Below are 20,377 nucleotides of genomic sequence, written 5' to 3' on the forward strand. Positions count from 1 at the left end.
TAGCCATGCATGATCTTTTTAATTGTATTCACTTGTCCACACTTTCAAAATCTGATGTTTCATTATACAATATCAAAAAATTAATTTGCTAATATCACTGATCTCAGTAGAAGAAAAAACACACGACTTTGTTTTTGTTATTGGGAGCAGTGGTGAAGAGTACAATGCCAAAACTATATAGGGCCAGGACCTTGATTTGTGCTCAAATTAACAATTTTACCCAGCATTGCTTTCGCATCATCTTTACAAATATCAACACAGTGAAAAGAGTAAATATTAAAATCTCAGTATTAATAGTATAATGGGAATACTAGTGATCTCACAGATCTCACAAATACAGTGATCTCACAGACCTGGTAATAAGCACTGCCCACCGCCCATATGGCCATATGCTGTGCTTTGAGAACCAACATAATAAAGACTATGAGTACATGCGGAGCAATGTTTGTTTCTATAAGTATTTTTCACCAGATGTAGGAAGAGTAGATAATAGCTTCCCTTTCCAGAAATTAGATAGTAGCTCCTTGAAAGCAAGGGCTTGTAATTTTCTCCTTTATCTTACAGAGTGCTCTGTAAATGTTTGTTGGACTGAAATTTTGATCGGAAATTAAACTGAAGCAATGCCTGTTGGGACGGAGAATGGAGACTGGGGGATTTATCCATATTTTTGATGTGGGCAGTGAAGAAGGAGCAATCTTTGAATCCAAGATTTTCTGTTGTGGATGGTGTGATTAAGACAGATTACAGGAAAACTGGGATCTTTCCAAGAAAGATAATTTAATTTTGGCTATATCAAATTTGAGATGCCTGTGAGTTAAGTGGAGGTGACTAGTAAGCACAGGAGAATGAAAGTGAAGTGTAAGAGAACTCTGCACTGGTGAACTCAGACGTGAACAGGTATACAGTAGTGAATGATGCCATGTGTATGGAAGGATTTCTCTGGAGAGTAGAGGGGGAAAAGGGTACTGGAAAATAGCGCTGTTTAAATGGTGAACTAAAAAGTGGAAATAGCCAAAAGGGTAGAGAGATACCATGAGAGAAAAATACTAGGGAAATTGAAAAATGAGTACTAGTGATTTGAGTCTCCCCCTCCCCCTACTTAATCTATAGCAAACGTGCTGATACATTAGTGATAGAAAAAAATATTCTAGATAACAAATAGACCCAACTTTGTTGTTAATGAGGTGATGCTGAGATCTGCTCGGCTTAATCCACCCCAAGTTATGAATGAGTGACAATCTGGGATTGTAAAGAGGAGAAAGTCTTTGTTTTTTTTAGTGCTCCTAGATGTTACTAGAGAGTTTTCAAACTTTTGCATGTTAGAATCACCTGAGGATCTTCTTGGATCTATAGCTTTCATTCCAAATGTTCTTTGATATTTTTAGTTTACTTGTTTTTATATGTTATGTTCTGGGCATTAGGATTTTTTAAAGTTCACCAAATAGTACAGGAGAAAATGCAATAAAGGAAGGGAATCACTGACTGTCTTAGGCAAATGGAATGAATTATAAATTAGTAATAGGAGGTTTAATCCTGTTAGGTAAAGAATTCAAGAGGTTGCTGCCATTTGTTTCTAATTTTAAATTAATCATGGAGGCTTTCCTGAATATGTTTACTGAACATTATCTGCGTACCACCTATGTACCATACAGAGTATGTAGCATTGGAGTTTCAATTATGAATAATAAGTTCTCTCTTTCCAATATGGAGTTCACATTTCAGAGATGATTAAGTAAAGTTTAAAGAGAACTCAGTATCTGTCTTTAATGCTAAAGTTTCCAGTTTTCTCTCATACTCAGCTATCCAAAATGTATTTAATATTTCAGATGTGTGTTCAAGGTTACTGAGGGTGAAGAGGATAAAAAATTTAAATCTAGTGTTTGCTGTGAAAGGTCTGTTTGTGAAAATAAAGCAAATATGTATGACATTATATTTAGTATGTCACTCTTCCATCTTTCAGTATTTGAATATCCTTCTTGTTCTAGAAATGTATTTCCCACTATATCCCTTCCCAGTAAATATATGAAGTTAAAAATCTCTGAATTTTTCATTATTCATTTCTACATAAAATATTTTTCACTCAAGGGTCTTTCTAGGTAATGTAGTCATTTGAACATAAAACGCAGTGGTACCAGAGCTCACTCACATACTTTACTACGAGAAAAGAAAAACAAGAGCAATCATTTCATCACCTAGAATGTTTTTCTTTTAACTCTTAAAGTGAAGATATAATGTAAGTTATTTAGTCATCTGGATCAGAAAATAAATGGATGGAATAAGAGTTTGTCATGTTTCTTACATGAACTCTTTTTGTGTAAAATTTCATTTTTGACATTGAAAATGTTTTCAGGGATGTGTGTGCATATAAACTTAGGTTTTTATGTATTTTTAAATATAGGTCATTGGTAGAATAAAGTCATTTTTGTCTCACAGTACTAGATTTATTTAATAAAACTTAGAATGGAAAAAGCAGCCAATAAAAACTTAGTTATAAGAAATTCCCAGTATGAAATTAGCTTTGGCAAAGAGGAATCTTTTTGGTTTACAAACATGCAAGGAAGGATTGAACAACCAAGAAAAGAATGGCAGATACACAGATGGGCTTTAAGAGCATTGGAAACCAGGTACTCAGACATGGCCGATACTTTCTCTCCATCTGTTTGTTTGTTTGTTTGTTTAATTCTTCTAGCTAACTTCACTCTCTAGCCACAGACTCACTTTTTCCACATATCGGTAAACATGGCTACTAATACTTGTGTTTTAAGTTGACTTCACCTTTTTGGACCAGAGTCCAAAAATCCCAAGAAGAGAGCCGTTGTCTGGGCTTCGTTTGAGTGCCCTTGTAGGTCAGTCAGCAGTGGCCAGGTTTGTGAGAGGATACTAAACGGACACATCAGTTATAGTTGTAGCCATGTTGATGTAAGAGGAAATTGCTGAGAAAAGAGGTGAATAAGACAAACAAACAGTTCGCTATACTTATACTAAAATAAAGTAATGAGAAAACCAAGGAAACAAAATTAGAAAATATAAAATACAGTGAAAAAATAGGGCAACCTTTATTACATATGATGACAAGTGTGACTGTGTTTGAAAAAAACAACTCAAAAATCAATTTATGCTCAAACAAAATGACACAGATTAAAAGTGAATAGTTGGCAGAGACAAGTAAGGAACATAGCAAATAAAAAGGATGATGACAGCATTACTGTCAGAATAGTGTCATAGACAAATAGCAGTTTTGTATAACAAAAGAAGTAAATAAGACCCAGCTTTAAAGCAAGAAAGGAAATACCTAAGTGCCAGAAATACAGTGAATTTAAGGCTGAAAGCCTCAGAGACACTAATAGTCTTGATATCATATAAAAGCCTTAGGTATTAGGGTACAGCAGGGGAGAACGGCATCACCGACTCGATGGACATGGAGTTTGAGTGAACTCCGGGAGATGGTGATGGACAGGGAGGCCTGGCGTGCTGCGATTCATGGGGTCACAAAGAGTCGGACGCAACTGAGCTGAACTGAGGGGAGAAGTTGGGATTTTAAATCCAGGTAACCACTGTAGATAAAAACTTTAGGCCCAGATGAAGTGACTTCCTTTGGAAGTCTAATTGGAGAAAAGGAACTGGAATAGCCCAGCCCCCTGGCCTGGGAAGGAGGCTGTGGTAGAAAAGTCCCATGTGGTATATCAGCCTAGGCTTGTTCTCTGTGCTCTAAGAGAATACTTGAAGACCTTAATAGAGCTGTGCAGTGTTCCTCAGTGGAAACTTTAATACTATGAATATCACTTAAAAGAATAATGTGTGAGAAGTGCACCTTTTAATAGAAGGCTTCACTCAGATAAAGGATGGCCTCACCATATCAACTAATAATAGATTGTAGAGCTATAAAAATAGGAAGTGTGGAACTGGTACAGAAATAGACATTAGTGGAATAGAAAGTTCATAGCCAAGTATGTACAAAGATGGAGTTCTAGAAATGTACCTATAGATTGACACGGAGAAGTACTAAACTTATGGATTGTAGTAGTTGGAAGGAAATTCATATAATCTTAAATACTTTTAATTATCAAACAAGAAAAGAATGAAAATAATTGAATATTGTTAACACTGCTGCATGATATATAGGAACTTACAGTTATATGAAATTCATATATCAAAATATTTAAATTTTTAATAGAAATGTAAAATAAAATAACTGGAATACCCTGGATTTCTTAATCAGAATGGCAGTGACATTGTAATTAATAATGGTCTGTATTGGCAAAGACAGGTACTTCTGATAAAAGTGTAAATTGATACAGACTTTTTATAAGGTATTTTGCTCTATTCAGGAACCTTTAAATATGAATATTCTTTGATCTAATAACTTTGTTTTTCAACTCCTAACTGATCACAGGGAAATAATCTCTTAAGTAATGACCAAAACTGATAGTCATTATCTCTTGGTAGTAGTTCTTCTTTGTTGTATTTGCCTTCTACAGTGAATATGCATTATAATTAGAAGCTTTTTGAGGGGCAGAGTGCTTAGGGTTTTTTGGGGATCAAAAAAATTGTCCTTTTTGTGCTTTTATGTGTGTGCTCAGTCACATCTGACTCTCTGCAACCCCATGGACTAGCCCGCCAGGCTCCTCTATCCACGGGATTTTCCAGGCAAGAATACTGGAGTGGTTTGCCATTTCCTTCTCTAGTTTTTGTGCTTAACTGCTTTTTACTCTATAATTGGATTCTGCTTGTGATCTTACTAGTAAAACAAAAGATTGGTAGTTAATAATATGCCTTAGCACAGTTCATGGCTTTTGTATGATTAGCTAAATATTTTTACCATTTTATAAAATCCTTGAAATGTTTTTGCTGTGGCAGAATTTCAGAGATTCACAAGATGTCTTTAAATAGATTTTTTGAAGCAACTATCATGATCCTAATTAATTCCCAAAGAGTTATCCTCCATCAATTTTATTTTTTATTTAGATGAATTTATTCTTTTTCAGTAAGCTTTTCCATGGATAGTATCTTATAGTATCCATATTTGTATTTGACAGCTATATTTTCTGCTCTGAAGAATCTTCAAGATAAAATTCGACGTTTAGAACTTGAAAGGATTCAGGCAGAAGAAAGTGTGAAAACCTTGTCTAAAGAAACAATTGAATATAAGAAAGTATTGGATGAACAGATACAAGAAAGGGAGAATTCAAAGAATGAGGAATCAAAGCACAATCAAGGTTTGTTTAGTTATGAGGGAAATAAAACACCATCAAAATAAGTATTATGAAATTACTCTTTAAAAAATTACCCTAAAAGAAATTCCACATTAGTGTTTTCTAGTGCTTAGTGTCTTCTAGCACTACAAAACTGCATTATATTTGAGTGCATTTTGAGGAACAAGTGCCGATGTCCTGCATTAAAATTATTATCTGAATGCAAGGCCGATTAGACTAACATACAGAAAGTGAATGACTTAGGTCCTCTGAAAACGCTTCTAGAGGTACTGGAAAATGTTTATTATATATACTGTAGATTCATGTTAAACAGATTGTTAAACTGTCCTATGAGTGAGCTAATTTCTGTTTTTCTTTTTAGAACTGACATCTCAGTTGTTAGCTGCAGAAAATAAATGTAATCTTTTAGAAAAACAATTGGAATACATGCGGAACATGATAAAGCATGCAGAAATGGAGAGGACATCTGTATTAGAGAAACAGGTTTGTTACTTCACAGAGTCATTCTCAAGAAAAGTTAGCTATGGAGAAAATCAGGTAGATATAAAGACCTTTTTACTCAGTGAGGACTAATGGTGCTGTTACAAATAATCAGTTCTCTCTCTATCTTAAAAGGTAATAGTACCTGTCATTTTGAAGAACTGTTGGTGGAAGCGTTGGGAGAAAAGTAGTTTTTTTTTTTTCTTTCAGTAAAGCTGTAGAGAAGAGTTTGCTTTTTGGATGACCCTCATACACACTGACATATCCTCTGTACCTTCTGCTTTGGGATAGTACAATAGCCCAGGACTGAAATTACTTGGGGTCAGTTATGGTGTCTGAAGATTTGATTGTTCTCCTTCATTGTTGTTGATGTATTTGATAGAGGTTTACTTATATTGGAAAAATACTGTCACTTGAGTTTTCAAGTCATGTTAACTTCTTTGTACATTATAAAAAGCATAAATAAGCATATTATGTACCTCTCTGCTTCTTGTATTTTGTTTAAAAGACTCAAGTCAGGAAGCGTGTTTCAAAGTTCTTTATACTCTGAAAAGCTCTTCACAGTTGTTACTTTAGCAAAAATATTTTGTTCTGTCATATCAGAGGTATTTTTATTTAAGTAACTTATACATTTGTGAGAGAACATCTTCAACATCAGCCTAAATGTATTTTTTAAAACATGCCTCATTTTCCTATTGTAAATCTAGAATTTGAATTAATCATGAATACTTTTTTAGCATCTTAATTTTGTTATACAGAAATTGAATATTTTGTTGAACACTCTGCAGTGTGAAAGAAATTGAATGCTTTCCACCTCACTTAGCCTTTAGTCATAGTTGGAGATATTAGACCTAAAAGAAATATTTGATTGCATGACAGTTAAAATTCTCTTAAATAGAGAATGTTTCAGCAGTTCTTTGGTGTGAATTATAGTTCTCTTTACTGTGCCATTGAGTTTATTGTGACCTTATATTCTTGTTTCCAGTTGGGTCTAACATTTTTATGTGATAGTTGGAGTGGGGAAGGAGGTGATCTGCCACATGATTGGAAATAGCCAAGCATGTTCAGTAAGCAGTATAGTAATTCTCTTTATTAGGATATTTCAGTTCACAGGTTAGAAAGCACCTATAAAATGGTAGTGAGATGTCTTGACTAATACAGCTATTATACATAAATATGTCTTTGAATTAAGCTCTATTTTCATCAGTAAACTTTGACTAGTTCATTTAATAAGAATGGTTCCAAAATAAATAAATAAATAAGAATGGTTCCAGTACTGAAAAAATGTGATTTGTGGCAATTTTTAGCTTAACGTATTCTTTTAAGGACAGTTACTATCCACTAAGGTGGGTAGGAGGCAATTGGTAGCTCATGCAAATTCCTGAGAAATGTATTGCTTTGTATTACTTTGTCATATTCAAATTTCTGTTAGTATGATGCCTATTGCTGACTTGTATATGAAGATAAACTGTTTACAAGTTCAAATGCTTAGTGTTTTGACTTTTTATGTGTATACTTCAATTTAGCATATTTCCACTTCTTATTCTAGTTTATCCTGTGACTGATAGTCATTAAATCTGATAGGTGGTAGTCTTCAAATCTTTAACTATAAACCTCAGAAAAGAAAAAAATGATGGATGCTTTGCATAGAATTCAGAGGAAGTGTTAAATGGTAGATACCAATACCATGACTGTTGCCTTAATTAAAACTGTTTAAGAAAACCAGACAAATTACAAGTATTTGTGTGCAGCCTGTATGTCGTGTGATACTGTCAAGAGTATTATCAGTGTATAGAACCACATGTTATGATGGTATATGATAAGAAGATTTCACTTGTATTTGTTAACATTTCTATGGTTTCATCTTAATACTGTTTTCCTAGAATTTCTCTGCAGTATCTAAGTAGTTCTGTGAAAAGACAAGTAGACTATTATACTCTGTAATAGTTTTTTCAGTTTTTTGTCAGATTATCATGCTGTGTTTTCATGCTGTATTTAATATTGTTTCCCAGGTCTCCCTGGAAAGAGAACGACAACATGATCAAACGCATGTTCAAAACCAACTTGAAAAATTGGACCTTCTTGAACAGGAGTATAACAAGCTTACCACAATGCAGGCCCTTGCAGAAGTCAGTGAAAATTTCTTCCTCACCAGTGCATAATATTGGTTCTTTTGTAAAATTGGTCATTTTATAATACTAGATATTTTATAGGAAAAAAGTGACCTTATAGCAAGGAAACATATAGGAATTTTCTTTTTAGGAGGAAACATAAATTTAGAGAGAAAGTTCACATTTGCAATAGTAGTGTACCTAAGGAAGGAGTTCATTTTGAAAATATTGACAGATGAAATGTTTTTCAGTATCCGTAAGTCTTGTATCACTTGAAGTTTTTCTCTGAGCTGATTTTACTTTTAATTGATTCATTTGGGAAGTACTTAATACCACTGAGACTGTGAGGTTCCAGACCTAGCAGCCGTGCAGCCTACAGGCCTTCACACGGAGGCTGTGCTCTTGGCCATGGATGTTGCTCATAATTCTGTGAAGTCTTCAGGCAGAGTCATGGATGCTGGCAAGCCCAGAGCCATCACTAGGGTGAACTCACAGGCTTATGTTTACCATGCTAAAAGTTTACACTTACCTATGTTGCTTATATTAAAGTTTTGCAAATACACATTGAAAGTCTTTTCACTATTACCACTTTTAATATTTTTATCACTAGAAAAAAATGCAAGAGTTGGAAGCAAAACTCCGTCAGGAAGAACAAGAAAGGAAACGAATGCAAGCTAAGGCAGCCCAGGTAAGTTGAAATGTCAGCAGGTAAGCTCCTCACATTTCCTGCTATTCTTTATATATAAATAGATGTAGATGTGGACTGCTTTGATTATTTATATTTCAGAATGGTCCGGTATATAAATTTGCAGACTTAGCTTCATGTGAAAAATATAAATGTTTTTATAGGCAGAAAGTAAAAGCTGAGCAATTCTTTAGGGTTTTTCCAGTTGTGGACTTTCAGCCAGCTTTTTTTTTAATCAATAGACTAAAAAATATCAGAATCTATACACATAATCATATAAAATTTTACAGTCATATAGAACTTCACATCAGTCACCACTGGAAATGTTTGAAATCCTCATTCAGTATCCCGTCTTGTAAGAGCTTCTCTTTTTTGGTGGCCTCCAGACAGCAGGTCAGTAGTGAAGGTAGTGGGCTGCCCAAGAGTTGGTGACCTGTACTAATTCACTAAAGTCACCATATGAGGAAAATGAACGCTGCTCATTCCTAGCCCTGGATTTTTATCCCATGCAGTGGTCACCAGGTAGGATAGGTGAAGCAGTGTGATGATTGGAATTTTTCTCAAAAACTCAGACAATTTTGTTTCATAGGCAAGTTTGAAAACCACTGTTCAAGACAACACAGACATGTACATACGTATGTAATTATATATTTTAAGGAAAAGTTGAAAACAGCAGCCCTTTTTGAAATCCTTAGTAGTTGCTTATGGAATTTCTACTGTATTAAATTAATGTAGTTACTAAACTTCTAGAGAAAAGGGCTTGATTATATTCTCTTGACATACCTTCCAGTTCCTTTGGACATAGAGTTCCAGTTCCTTTAGGTGTATGAGCTTTTAAAAGAGGAAGATTGTACTTGTTGTCCAGCTGCTTTGTGTCTAGCACTGTTGTACATGCGGTGTGTGAAAAGAAGAAAATACTGAAACTTTGGTTGAGTTAGAAATATTGGCTTTAACTTGTTAGATAAAATTTAAAGACCAACCTCAAATAAGGAACTAAAAGGAGCCAGGTTAAGTGAAAGGACAAATTATAGGACAGTACTTCAAGATAAAATGAGAGAGTGGTATTGATTTAAAATATTGGACAAATGTTCACAGATTGACTCAAGACATAGTTACATAGCTATGAGAAGACATAGTTACACAGCTGTGATGTGTTTTTTAATCTGTACTATATGATACTGCTGTAGGTTTTGTATAGATGTTTATATGGCATTGAATCATAACTTTTTTCTTCAGTATTGACTTTAGGCTCTCATGTTTTTCCTAGTTGCAGACTGGTCTAGAAGTAAATAGACTTATCTTTGAAGATAAGGCAACTTCATGTGTTCCCAATACAAAAAGAATTAAAAAAAAGAAGTCAAAACCACCAGAAAAGGTATGAAAAAAGAACCATGAGGTACTGTTTATTGCTTGATATAGTTTATGTGAAAGTACTCATAAGCCATGTGGTCCTTCAATCTTGGATGAGTAAATCTGTTTCATTCTAAGTTTCTTCATTGGGAAAATGGAGATAAGTAATACCTACTTCTACATTTTAACCCTAACAGTGAGATAATGAATATGAAAACATTTTAGAACTACAAAGCACTGCACAAATATTAGTTATTATTCAGTATTGCATTAATTACCCTTTGCTCTTGAAAGTTTGTGTGTCTGTATATACATATGTACATGCATATAGACACACAGAGAATTTCTCTACTGAGACTGTAACTGCTATTTCGTCAGGTACTATTTTTTTCTTTCTTAGCCTTTCCTTAGGGTAAGATGTGTGTTGACAAGTATTACGAGGAGCACTGGCCGTAATGCCAGTAGAGATAAAACAAGCAGGAGCCCAGCAGATACATGAAGTTTCAGATTAGTCTTATATAGGCAGCTCTTATCGTCATGTGAGTAAAATTGCTTTCTTTTTCTTCTCTTCCACGCAGAAGGCTTCTAGGAACTATTTTGCTGTACAGCCACATTATCGATTATGCTTGGGTGATATGCCATTTGTTGCTGGAAAGGTGAGTTGGTTGAACTTTGAATTTTTTTGTACAACTTAGATCTTTGAATTAAATCCACTCATTTGCCTGTATACCTATAAATGGTGAAAACTTATTCTGCTTTTTTACCAAGGGATCCTAGTGTTGTAAGAAAGAGATGGAAGAAAGTTTTATAGGACTGGGGTGCAGGGGGAAGCCTCGGTGGGACACTTGAAAGCAGGTGAAGTGTATGTGGAAGGAAGTAATGAACAAAAGCAGAGACCCTGGTTTGGTGAAGGTATGGTTATAGATAGGAAAGGAAATGGGAAACTGTATTTCTAGCACTGGAATTTTCATATCAGCCCTGTTGATTTGTATTTAGGTATTTAAGTGAAAAGAAGTCACGTCCTCTTTGTCTTCACATGCTTATTAAGGATTGATTCTCCAAGAAGCCGCCACAAATAGACTTGGATCTTAAGTTCCTTTAGTGCTTAAAAATGTGGAGATGGTAATTTTGTCAAATATCAACAAGTACTGGGTGATTTCTAAGAAGTGCTTAACATTGTGTTAGTTTATACCACTTTTTTCATTAATGTTTGTGTTTCTGGTTGTTTTAATACCTTGAATACCCAACTCTAGATAGTGAGTTTGAGAGGCTTGAGGAATAAATTTTATTTATTTATTTTAACCCACAGTAAATTCTCAGTGAAAGCTTGGGGAAGGAGCAATTTCCTAGCTTTTACACTTGTCCTTTATAGATGTGCCTGGCACAAATTGCCATTGGCTGTCCTTTACCCGAAATTTAACCTCGTCTTGGATTCCAGGTATCTTTTGACCTACGTTTTTCCTTGTATCTGTTGCTCCTAATCATGGTTCTGCTTTGCCATAGAATCTGTGAGTTGGGTTGGAAACAGTTTCTTAAAGGACGACCAGCTGTATCAGAATCATTGACTATGTATTTGAAAAAGCAGATTATGAAGCCTTGACACAATTCTACTAAATCAGAATTGTTTAGGTATGGGGCCTAGAGAGTATATTTAATTGGTGCCCAGTCTCAGTCTGAGTTCAGTTATATTTGGAACCCATTTAATAACAATTCCCCGTCCAGTGTTTTCATTATGTAAACATTCAGCATAATGGTCCTAGACTCTGTCCAAACACACTACTGATGTAACCTCATTATACCTCAGACAGCCCTTCACGTTTTTATAAGGGTTTACTTGGAAATGCTTAAGTGACATGAAATATGTCATCGTAAATTCTACTCAGTGGGGTTTTCTCTGCTCTCAGGGATACACATGGATGATGATGAACTTTTGAAGATAGCTTTATTTTTATTCTTACCTTCTTCTAGGTTACTAAATCTTTTTCTTCAGCAATTCATAAGATGTGCTTTGTGAGTTTCTTAACCACTTCATCACTCCATTCCTTCCTAAATCGATTATAGGCCTCTCAATTTGTGACTAGCACAGAATAGAGTGTCATGTTCTGGAGGTCTGGGAATTCAGCCTTGTATCGAATTCATGTTACAGCGAAGCCATAGCATCCCTTTCACTCGTTAGTTCCAGAGTCAACTAAAGTTAACTTTTACTCAGGTCTTTTACTTAGTCTTAGGATCAGCCTTTCTAGGTCCTATATTTGTGGAATTGACTTTTTTACACAGAATTTTTAATTAAATGAAGCACTATAGGAATTGATTCACCCTTTGCCAACAAAGGTCCGACTAGTCAAGGCTATGATTCCTCCACTGGTCATGTATGGATGTGAGAGTTGGACTGTGAAGAAGGCTGAGTGCTGAAGAATTGATGCTTCTGAACTGTGGTGTTGGAGAAGACTCTTGAGAGTCCCTTGGACTGCAAGGAGATCCAGCCAGTCCATTCTAAAGGAGATCAGTCCTGGGTGTTCATTGGAAGGACTGATGCTAAAGCTGAAGCTCCAATACTTTGGCCACCTCATGCGAAGAGTTGACTCCTTAGAAAAGACCCTGATGCTGGGAGGGATTTTGGGCAGGAGGAGGGAGGGGACAACAGAGGATGAGATGGCTGGATTGCATCACTGACTCGATGGACGTGAGTCCGAGTGAACTCCGGGAGTTGGTAATGGACAGGGAGGCCTGGCGTGCTGCGATTCACGGGGTCACAAAGAGTCAGATACGACTGAGCAACTGAACTGAACTGAACCCATGTTAGATTAGAATCTAATTCAGTTTTCTGTTGTATTTGTATTATCCCCAAATTTAATTTGCTTATCTTTGCTAATTCCCTTTGAAGTCATTAATACAGAGATTGAACAGGGCAGGTTCAAAGATAGGGTTTTTCAACCCAAGGTCATCTTGTCTTTTTTCAACTTTAAAAATTTTAATTGGAGGCTAATTACTTTCCAGTATTGTAGTGGTTTTTGCCATACATTGCCATGAATCAGCCATGGGCGTACATGTGTCCCCTCATCCCAAACCCCCTTCCCTCCCCATCCCATCCCTCTGGGTTGTCCCAGTGCACCGGCTTTGCATGCCCTGTTTCCTGCATTGAACTTGGACTGGCGATCTCTTTCACAGATGGTAATACACACGTTTCAGTGATAGTCTCTGAAATCAGCCCACCCTTGGCTTCTCCCACAGAGCCAGTATAACAGTGTTGTGGTAGTTTCAGGTGCTCTGAGGTCTCTAGAAGTTATAATTTGTACTTTTTGTGAAATATTATTCAAACAGCTAAGAATGTGCTGTCAATTTGAGTATATCCCAAACTGTCTAGTGTGAAGGCCAGTTATTTTTATTTATACATTGTCATAAACTAATATACTTGTAAAATGCAATAGAAGTTAATGGCTAGAAAAAAATGAAATTTAAGACAGAATACAAGTTCCAGTTTTTTCATTTCTAAATTCAGTAGACATAAAATTATCTTAAGGAGAGTCAGAAAAGTAACAGAAGAAAGAATTTCAAAATTCTTTCAGCTTTTCTACTTCCTTTGTTTTTCCATGTGAATTTTAGAATAAACTTCTCTACCAAAAATATGTATTGCTGGGATTTTGATAGAAACTGTATTAGTTCAGGAGAATTGACATCCTTGTTGATAGCCATGAGAATGGTGTCTCTCTTATTTATTTAGATCATTGATTTCTTTCATTAGGCCTTTCAACATATTAGTCCCATACCAGTTTTGTTATATTTGTATTCAATTTTTTTTTAGCAGTTGTGAATTGTGTTGAGTTTCAACTTGTTTTTACATGATCATTAGTAGTATATTTGGACTTTGTATGTTAATCTTACATTCTGTGACTTTGAACTTACTTATTAGTCCTAGGAATTTTTTTTTTATTATTTACTTAAGCTTTTCTATGGCCTCACTGACTCCATGGACATGAGTTTGCGAGAACTCCGGGAGTTGGTGATGGGCAGGGAGCCTGGCGTGCTGCGATTCATGGGGTCGCAAAGAGTTGGACACCACTGAGCGACTGAAGTGAACTGAATTAACTGAAGCTTTTCTATGTAAAAAATGATGTCATATGTAAATAAGGATAGCTTATTTCTTCCTTTCTAATTTGTGTACCTTTTTACTTCTCTTGCATTACTGCACTGGCTAGGATTTCCTGTATCATGTTGTAACAATGATGAGAGTGGACATCCTTGCCTTTTTCTGTTCTTCAGGGGAAAGCATTCAGTCTTTCACCAATAAGTATGATATTAGGTTTAGGCTCTTTGTCTGTGCTCTTCATCAACTTGAGGAAATTTCTCTCTGTTCCTTGTTTGCTGAAAGTTTATACCCTTAATGGGTATTAGAGTTTTTCACATGCTTTTTTTCAAGTGATACTGATTATGTGGTTTTTCTTTCTTACGTTATTGATATGCTGGATTCATTTTCAAATACTGAACTATCCTTGCATCCCTAGAATAAACCCCACTTGGATGGTGTATATGAATCTTTGTATATTGTATACAAAGTCAATCATGTCCAACTCTTTGTGATCCCATCGACAGTAGCCTGCCAGGCTTCTCTGTCCATGGAATTCTCTTGGCAATAATACTGGAGTGGGTAGCCATGTCCTCCTCCAGAGAATCTTCCCAACCCAGGGATTGAACCCAGGTCTCCTGCATTGCAGGGAGATTGTTTACCACCTGAGCCACCGGGAAAGCACTATATATATATATAAAACTAAATTTGATTTGCTACCTAACCATAAAAACTAGGGTAAACAAAACATCTGTTTTAACTTAGCAGAGTGGTTTGCAAACCTGGCTGATCAGAATCAATTGGCAAATGTTAAATGTACATTTCTAAGTCTTGACCCTGAACTGATTGAGTAGGGAGTGCTGCCCAGGAATCTGCATTTTAAACAGTCCGTCTAGCTGATGCTTATGGAGCCAAGTTGGCGCAACTGTCTGTTTATGCACTGAAATTGCACGTTGAGACAGTTGTTCAGTATTCAAAAACGTTTTGAGAGGGCTGCCAGGTTTTTCCTGTTATTTATATGACAGACATGAAGTTAATGCTTCCTACTAGAGGATAGCAAAATGAATATGGTAACAGTCTCTAAAACCTGGAAGTACTTACACTATTTCACAGGTGAAATAGACATGCAAATACACTTAACAATCTACTGTAATAAATGCTGTGATGGAGATAAATGCCATAGGTCATCCGAGACTAGACCAAATAATTAACTGGAGGTTTTAAGAAAGTCTTTACAAATCATATAATGAACTGTGCATTTTTCTTTTTAATGGTATAAAAATTGGCACATGAAAGAAATGGCATGTGCAAGTACAGTTTATTAAAAGAGTGGAGAGCAGGTAGGACAGTGGAACATAAGGCTGAGGTATAGAAGTTGTAGCTCAGTGTCCACAGGGGCTTGATTTAGAGTCAGCGGGCCTAACGTCAGAATGTGTTAAATAGGAGAAGAACATGACCAGAATAATAGGAGGAGAACTGTTAGCACTACGGAGTTAAGAGACGGGGAACAGGGGGAGAGACAGTTGGGATGTTCTTCCATAACTGACAGAGGTGGGCATGTAAGCCACGTGCATGACAGTAGGGTGGAGAGTAAGAGGCAGACTGGAAATGCACTTGTAATGTTGGAAGTTTGTATCATAGGGTTTTTTGTGGGGAAGGACAGTGTTTTTACCCAGGTTAGGGGATGAAAACATTTTTCCAGAAGATGTGGCTTCAATTACTTCTCTTTCCTTCAGTCCACCAGCCCCAGCCATGCGGTGGTAGCCAACGTTCAGCATGTCTTGCATCTAATGAAGCAACACAGTAAAGTCTTGTGCAACGATCGAGTAGTCAGCAGTATTCCTTTGGCAAAACAAGTGTCTTCACGAAATGGGAAGAGCAAGAAGTCAGCAACGCCTCCCTCCTCTAGCAGCGTTAATGAAGAGCTGTCTGAAGTCCTACAGACTTTACAAGATGAATTTGGGCAAATGAGCTTGTGAGTTTCACTGTTTCAGTTTGGTTTTTTTTTAATTTCATTTAATTGTAAAACCTCATTTTAACTTCTTGGTGACTTTAATAATTCTATCATATTTAAATACTTCAAGAAATATTTACTGAACACAATCATTTTACCAACCACTCAACAAGTTGCTAGGACTTTAACAAATAACAGCTCTTCTGGGCAAAGTGTCTCCTTTTTCTATTACTGTTAAGTGTTTTGAAGACCAAGGTTTATATTCAAGTTGTTTTTCCTTGTTTGGGAGCTTGTTATACATTGAGTTATCTAAACATAACTGATAAGTTAGGAAGTGAGTGAGTGAAGGACAAGAATCCTCTGCACTTTCCTTTTCTACATTATGTAATGCTCTGTGGGGGAGATAGATGATTAGTGCTCTAACTTTTTCCTTTGCATCTGGTACCTTTTTTGGACTTCTTTACTATCACTAATAATAGGGAAATTTGTTCTATTTTAAAAAATTGAGTCACTTTTTAATGGGCAAAGCAGGGATCCCATGGTGAGGGAGATGTAGTGGACAGCCATGTAACATGGGAAACTAAGACCTCTCTGTGTTTTATATAGTGATCACCAGCAGCTTGCAAAACTTATCCAAGAATCACCGACTGTTGACCTGAAAGACAACCTAGAGTGTGAACTGGAGGCATTAGTGGGAAGGATGGAGGCAAAAGCCAATCAAATAACTAAAGTTCGAAAATATCAAGCCCAGGTAACTGTTTTCCTTTACTCATTTCTAATGATTAAAAAACAAGAGTGAAACAGAACAAAAAAACCCTTTCCTTCAAATATATTGATGATATTGTATCATAGTTATAAGAAATATTTCCTTTTTTTTTTTTTTACAGTGATATTTTATTTTTTTTATTTATTTATTTTTTTTATTGCAACCAGTTTATTTTTTTTTTTTTTTTTTTTTTTTTTTTTTTTTAAATTTTAAAATCTTAAATTCTTACATGCGTTCCCAAACATGAACCCCCCTCCCACCTCCCTCCCCACAACATCTCTCTGGGTCATCCCCATGCACCTGCCCCAAGCAAGCTGCACCCTACGTCAGACATGGACTGGCGATTCAATTCTTACATGACAGTATACATGTTAGAATTCCCAAATATTTCCTTATTGTAGATACTAATTCAGTTCATTAGTTATTAAGAATTGGTGTTAAGCAGGCTAGGAAGACACTGTCTTGTAGTCTCTTTGAGTAGATTTTATCTCTGAGATACATCTTCCAAGTACTGAATTTTTTTTTTTTTTTTTCATTTTATTTTTTTACTTTACAATACTGTCTTGGTTTTGCCATAATATTCTTACATGAGTGAGATTTATCCATCTGTTCGGCTGCACTGGCTCTTCACTGCCTTTGGCGGGTTGGTGCGTGGGCTTCTCGTGGTGGTGGCTTCTTTGGCGGAGCACAGGCTCTACTGTGGGCTTCAGTGGTCGCAGTGCGTGAGCTCAGTGACTACGGCGTGCAGGCTCAGGAGCTGTGGCACACGGGCTTAGTTGCCCCGAGACGTGGAATGTTCCAGGAACCAGGGATTGAACCCTGTGTTCCCTGCACTGCCAGGCAGATTCCTAACCACTGGGCCACCAGGGAAGTCCGTTTTCCGTACGTTAAATTTACCTTTTTCTAATTGAACAGCAGCAGCAGTTTATTTTAGCCAACAGATAAAGTGAAAATAAAGCTCCCCCTTTGAAATTATTCTAAAAGAGTGATAATAAAATTTAAGAATCCTTTTCATAGTACTAATACATAACCATTACATTCCATCTATCCAGAACATGCTTCTCTCTGCTCAGACTAGTTTCAAGAATGCCTTTCTCCTACTCATTTATTTAAAATTCTTGTCTTCCATTACCCGTATGGGAGTTTTTTGCCTCCTTCTTGACTTCCCCTGAAACCTTCTTGCTTCTTACATACCCCGTTCTGCATTTGGCAGCATTATCTTAACTTCTGGTATAGCACCAGAATTGATGTTTTTCCTCTTGTTTACATGTTTTTATGTCCCAATACACTAGTACAATAAGTTTTTGAAGGTTTAAAAAAAAAACAGGGGGAAAAATATATAAATATGCATTTTCGTTAGTATGAGAGTTAAAAATACCAGTTTTTCCAAGCATATGTTTTTATTAATTTTTCCTTTTTCTTCCTTGCCTTGGTTTTTTGGCATAGCTGGAGAAACAAAAGTTAGAGAAGCAGAAGAAGGAATTAAAAGCCACCAAAAAGACTCTTGATGAGGAAGGAAACAGCAGCAGCCGTTCTACAACCACAGGGACCACAAATAAGAAGGACTTTGCCAAACCGAGACCTGGAGAAAAAAGCAGGAAAAATCTTCAGTTATTGAAAGATATGCAATCCATACAGAATTCATTACAAAGCAATAGTTTGTGTTGGGATTACTGACTGGTACCAGGTCATAAATTTTATTCACATAATCTGTACCTCATCAATCAGATATTGACTTTCCAGGTCTCATGTTGGAATTAATTAATAGCAAGCATTTAGGGACCCAAGCTTCATTACACAGGCTTCTTGTGCTACATATCACAACTAAATGTTTAGCCATCTAAACAGAAACTGGGGGTAGTTTTAAAGGCCAAGAAGCCACATATACTCTGTTTCTTTGTTTGAGATGAATTTGCTGTACTGAGATATTGCACTTTGTAAACAAATTACCAATTTTTTACTTGTGGGTGTGATTTTTTTTAATAGTTCTATTATATAAGTAAAATTAGGTTTAAATTATCAAAGTATGAGGCTATCCCATAGGCAGTGTTTGTTTGAAAAGTCTCATTTTTAAATCTTCCCTGGCATGAATCGCCTGCTTTTGCTTTTCAATACAACCATTAAATATGCTCCATTTCGACTACTGATGGAGGTTTTCTATATTTAAATATTTATACATATTTAAGAAGATAGCTTTATTTTCCTTTTTGACATTACAGACATTGGTCAGTATTAAATATACTTGCATTGATGTTAACTCACCATTAAAAATTTTAAAGATGCATTCATTTTAAATCAGTTAAATGTGAAGATCACAAAAGCATTTTTTAAACTATAAACAAATTGTTAATGATGTAAATGAGGTTTTGGAATGAAGAGAGAAAGGGAGGTGTTGTAAAGTATATACATATGTATTTTTAGGTAATACCTGTTTGTAATCATGCTATTCATTTCAAGGCATTATGGTTTTTAATCTTAAACTCAAAATCCCTTGATTATTTAACTTTATTTGTGTACAGTATGAGTGCAGTATTAACTGTACACATGTAATTGTCATTGTTAATAATGTGAATCATAGTTTTGAATAGTTCAAGACTTGTTAACTTTATAAATTTGACACTGAAATCAATAAAGCAGCTTTTTTAAGGAAACACTGAAATTTTCCTTAGCAGCCTGTTAATAAAGGCTTTATTTGTTGTAATCTCTCAAAAAAATATATTTTTAAATAGAACCTCTTACGAGAAACAATAAGAATATATGGTATTTAATACATAATTTGCCTTTTTCATGCTTACATAGAAACCAGATCCAACAAAACTGAACTGTCTCACAGTATATAAGATACTCTTTGTTGTTGTTAAGTCTCTCAGTCACATCTGACTCTTTGCAACCCCATGAACTGCAGCACGCCACGCTTCCCTGTCCTTCACTATCTCCCGAGTTTCCTCAAACTCATGTCCATCAAGTCGGTGATGCCATCCAACATCTCATCGTCTGTTGTCCCCTTCTCCTCCCGCTTTCAGTCTTCCCCAGCATCAGGGTCTTTTCTAATGAGTCTGCTCTTCACATCAGGTGGCCAAAGTGTTGGAGTTTCAGCTTTAGTATCAGTCCTTCCAATGAATATTCAGGACTGCTTTCCTTTAGGATGGACTGGTTGGATCTCCTTGCAGTCCAAGGGACTCTCAAGAGTCTCCTCCAGTCCCACAGTTCAAAAGCATCAATTCTTTGGCACTCAGCTTTCTTTATAATTCAACTCTCACATCCATACATGACTACTGGAGAAACCATAGCTTTGACTAGACAGAGAGCTTTGTTAGCTAATGTCTCTGCTTTTTAATATGCTGTCTAGGTTGGTCATAACTTTATTTCCAAGGAGCAAGCGTCTTAATTTCATGGTTGCAGATTTTGGAGCCCAAGAAAATAAAGTCTGTCACTGCTTCCATTGTTTCCCCATCTATTTGCTATGAAGAGATGGGACCGGATGCCTTGATTTTCATTTTTTGAATGTTGAGTTTGTAGCCAGCTTTTTCACTCTCCTCTTTCACTTTCATCAAGAGGCTTTTTAGTTCCTCTTCACTTTCTGCCATAAGGGTGGTGTCATTTGCATATCTGAGGTGATTGATATTTCTCCCGGCAATCTTGATTCCATCTTGTGCTTCCTCCAGCCCAGCGTTTCTCATGATGTACTTTGCATATAAGTTAAATAAGCAGGGTGACAACCTACAGCCTTGATGTACTCCTTTCCCAATTTTGTG

At 36.0% G+C, this 20,377-nt stretch overlaps 1 protein-coding gene across 1 annotated transcript in view; it reads left to right on the forward strand.

Annotated features, from left to right (window-relative positions):
* Positions 1-19,273, forward strand: part of CEP57 (centrosomal protein 57) — a 42,840-nt gene extending 23,567 nt beyond the window's left edge. Inside the window, exons 3-11 of the mRNA XM_005689391.3 lie at positions 5,037-5,216; positions 5,575-5,696; positions 7,706-7,822; positions 8,415-8,492; positions 9,757-9,864; positions 10,418-10,495; positions 15,639-15,877; positions 16,463-16,607; positions 18,069-19,273. Coding sequence (XP_005689448.1) covers positions 5,037-5,216; positions 5,575-5,696; positions 7,706-7,822; positions 8,415-8,492; positions 9,757-9,864; positions 10,418-10,495; positions 15,639-15,877; positions 16,463-16,607; positions 18,069-18,299 — 1,298 coding nt within the window. The 3' untranslated portion in view covers positions 18,300-19,273. The remainder of the gene's footprint in view (positions 1-5,036; positions 5,217-5,574; positions 5,697-7,705; positions 7,823-8,414; positions 8,493-9,756; positions 9,865-10,417; positions 10,496-15,638; positions 15,878-16,462; positions 16,608-18,068) is intronic.

Source organism: Capra hircus, chromosome 15 (assembly GCF_001704415.2).
Source record: "Capra hircus breed San Clemente chromosome 15, ASM170441v1, whole genome shotgun sequence".
NCBI classification, from domain to species: Eukaryota; Metazoa; Chordata; class Mammalia; order Artiodactyla; family Bovidae; genus Capra; species Capra hircus.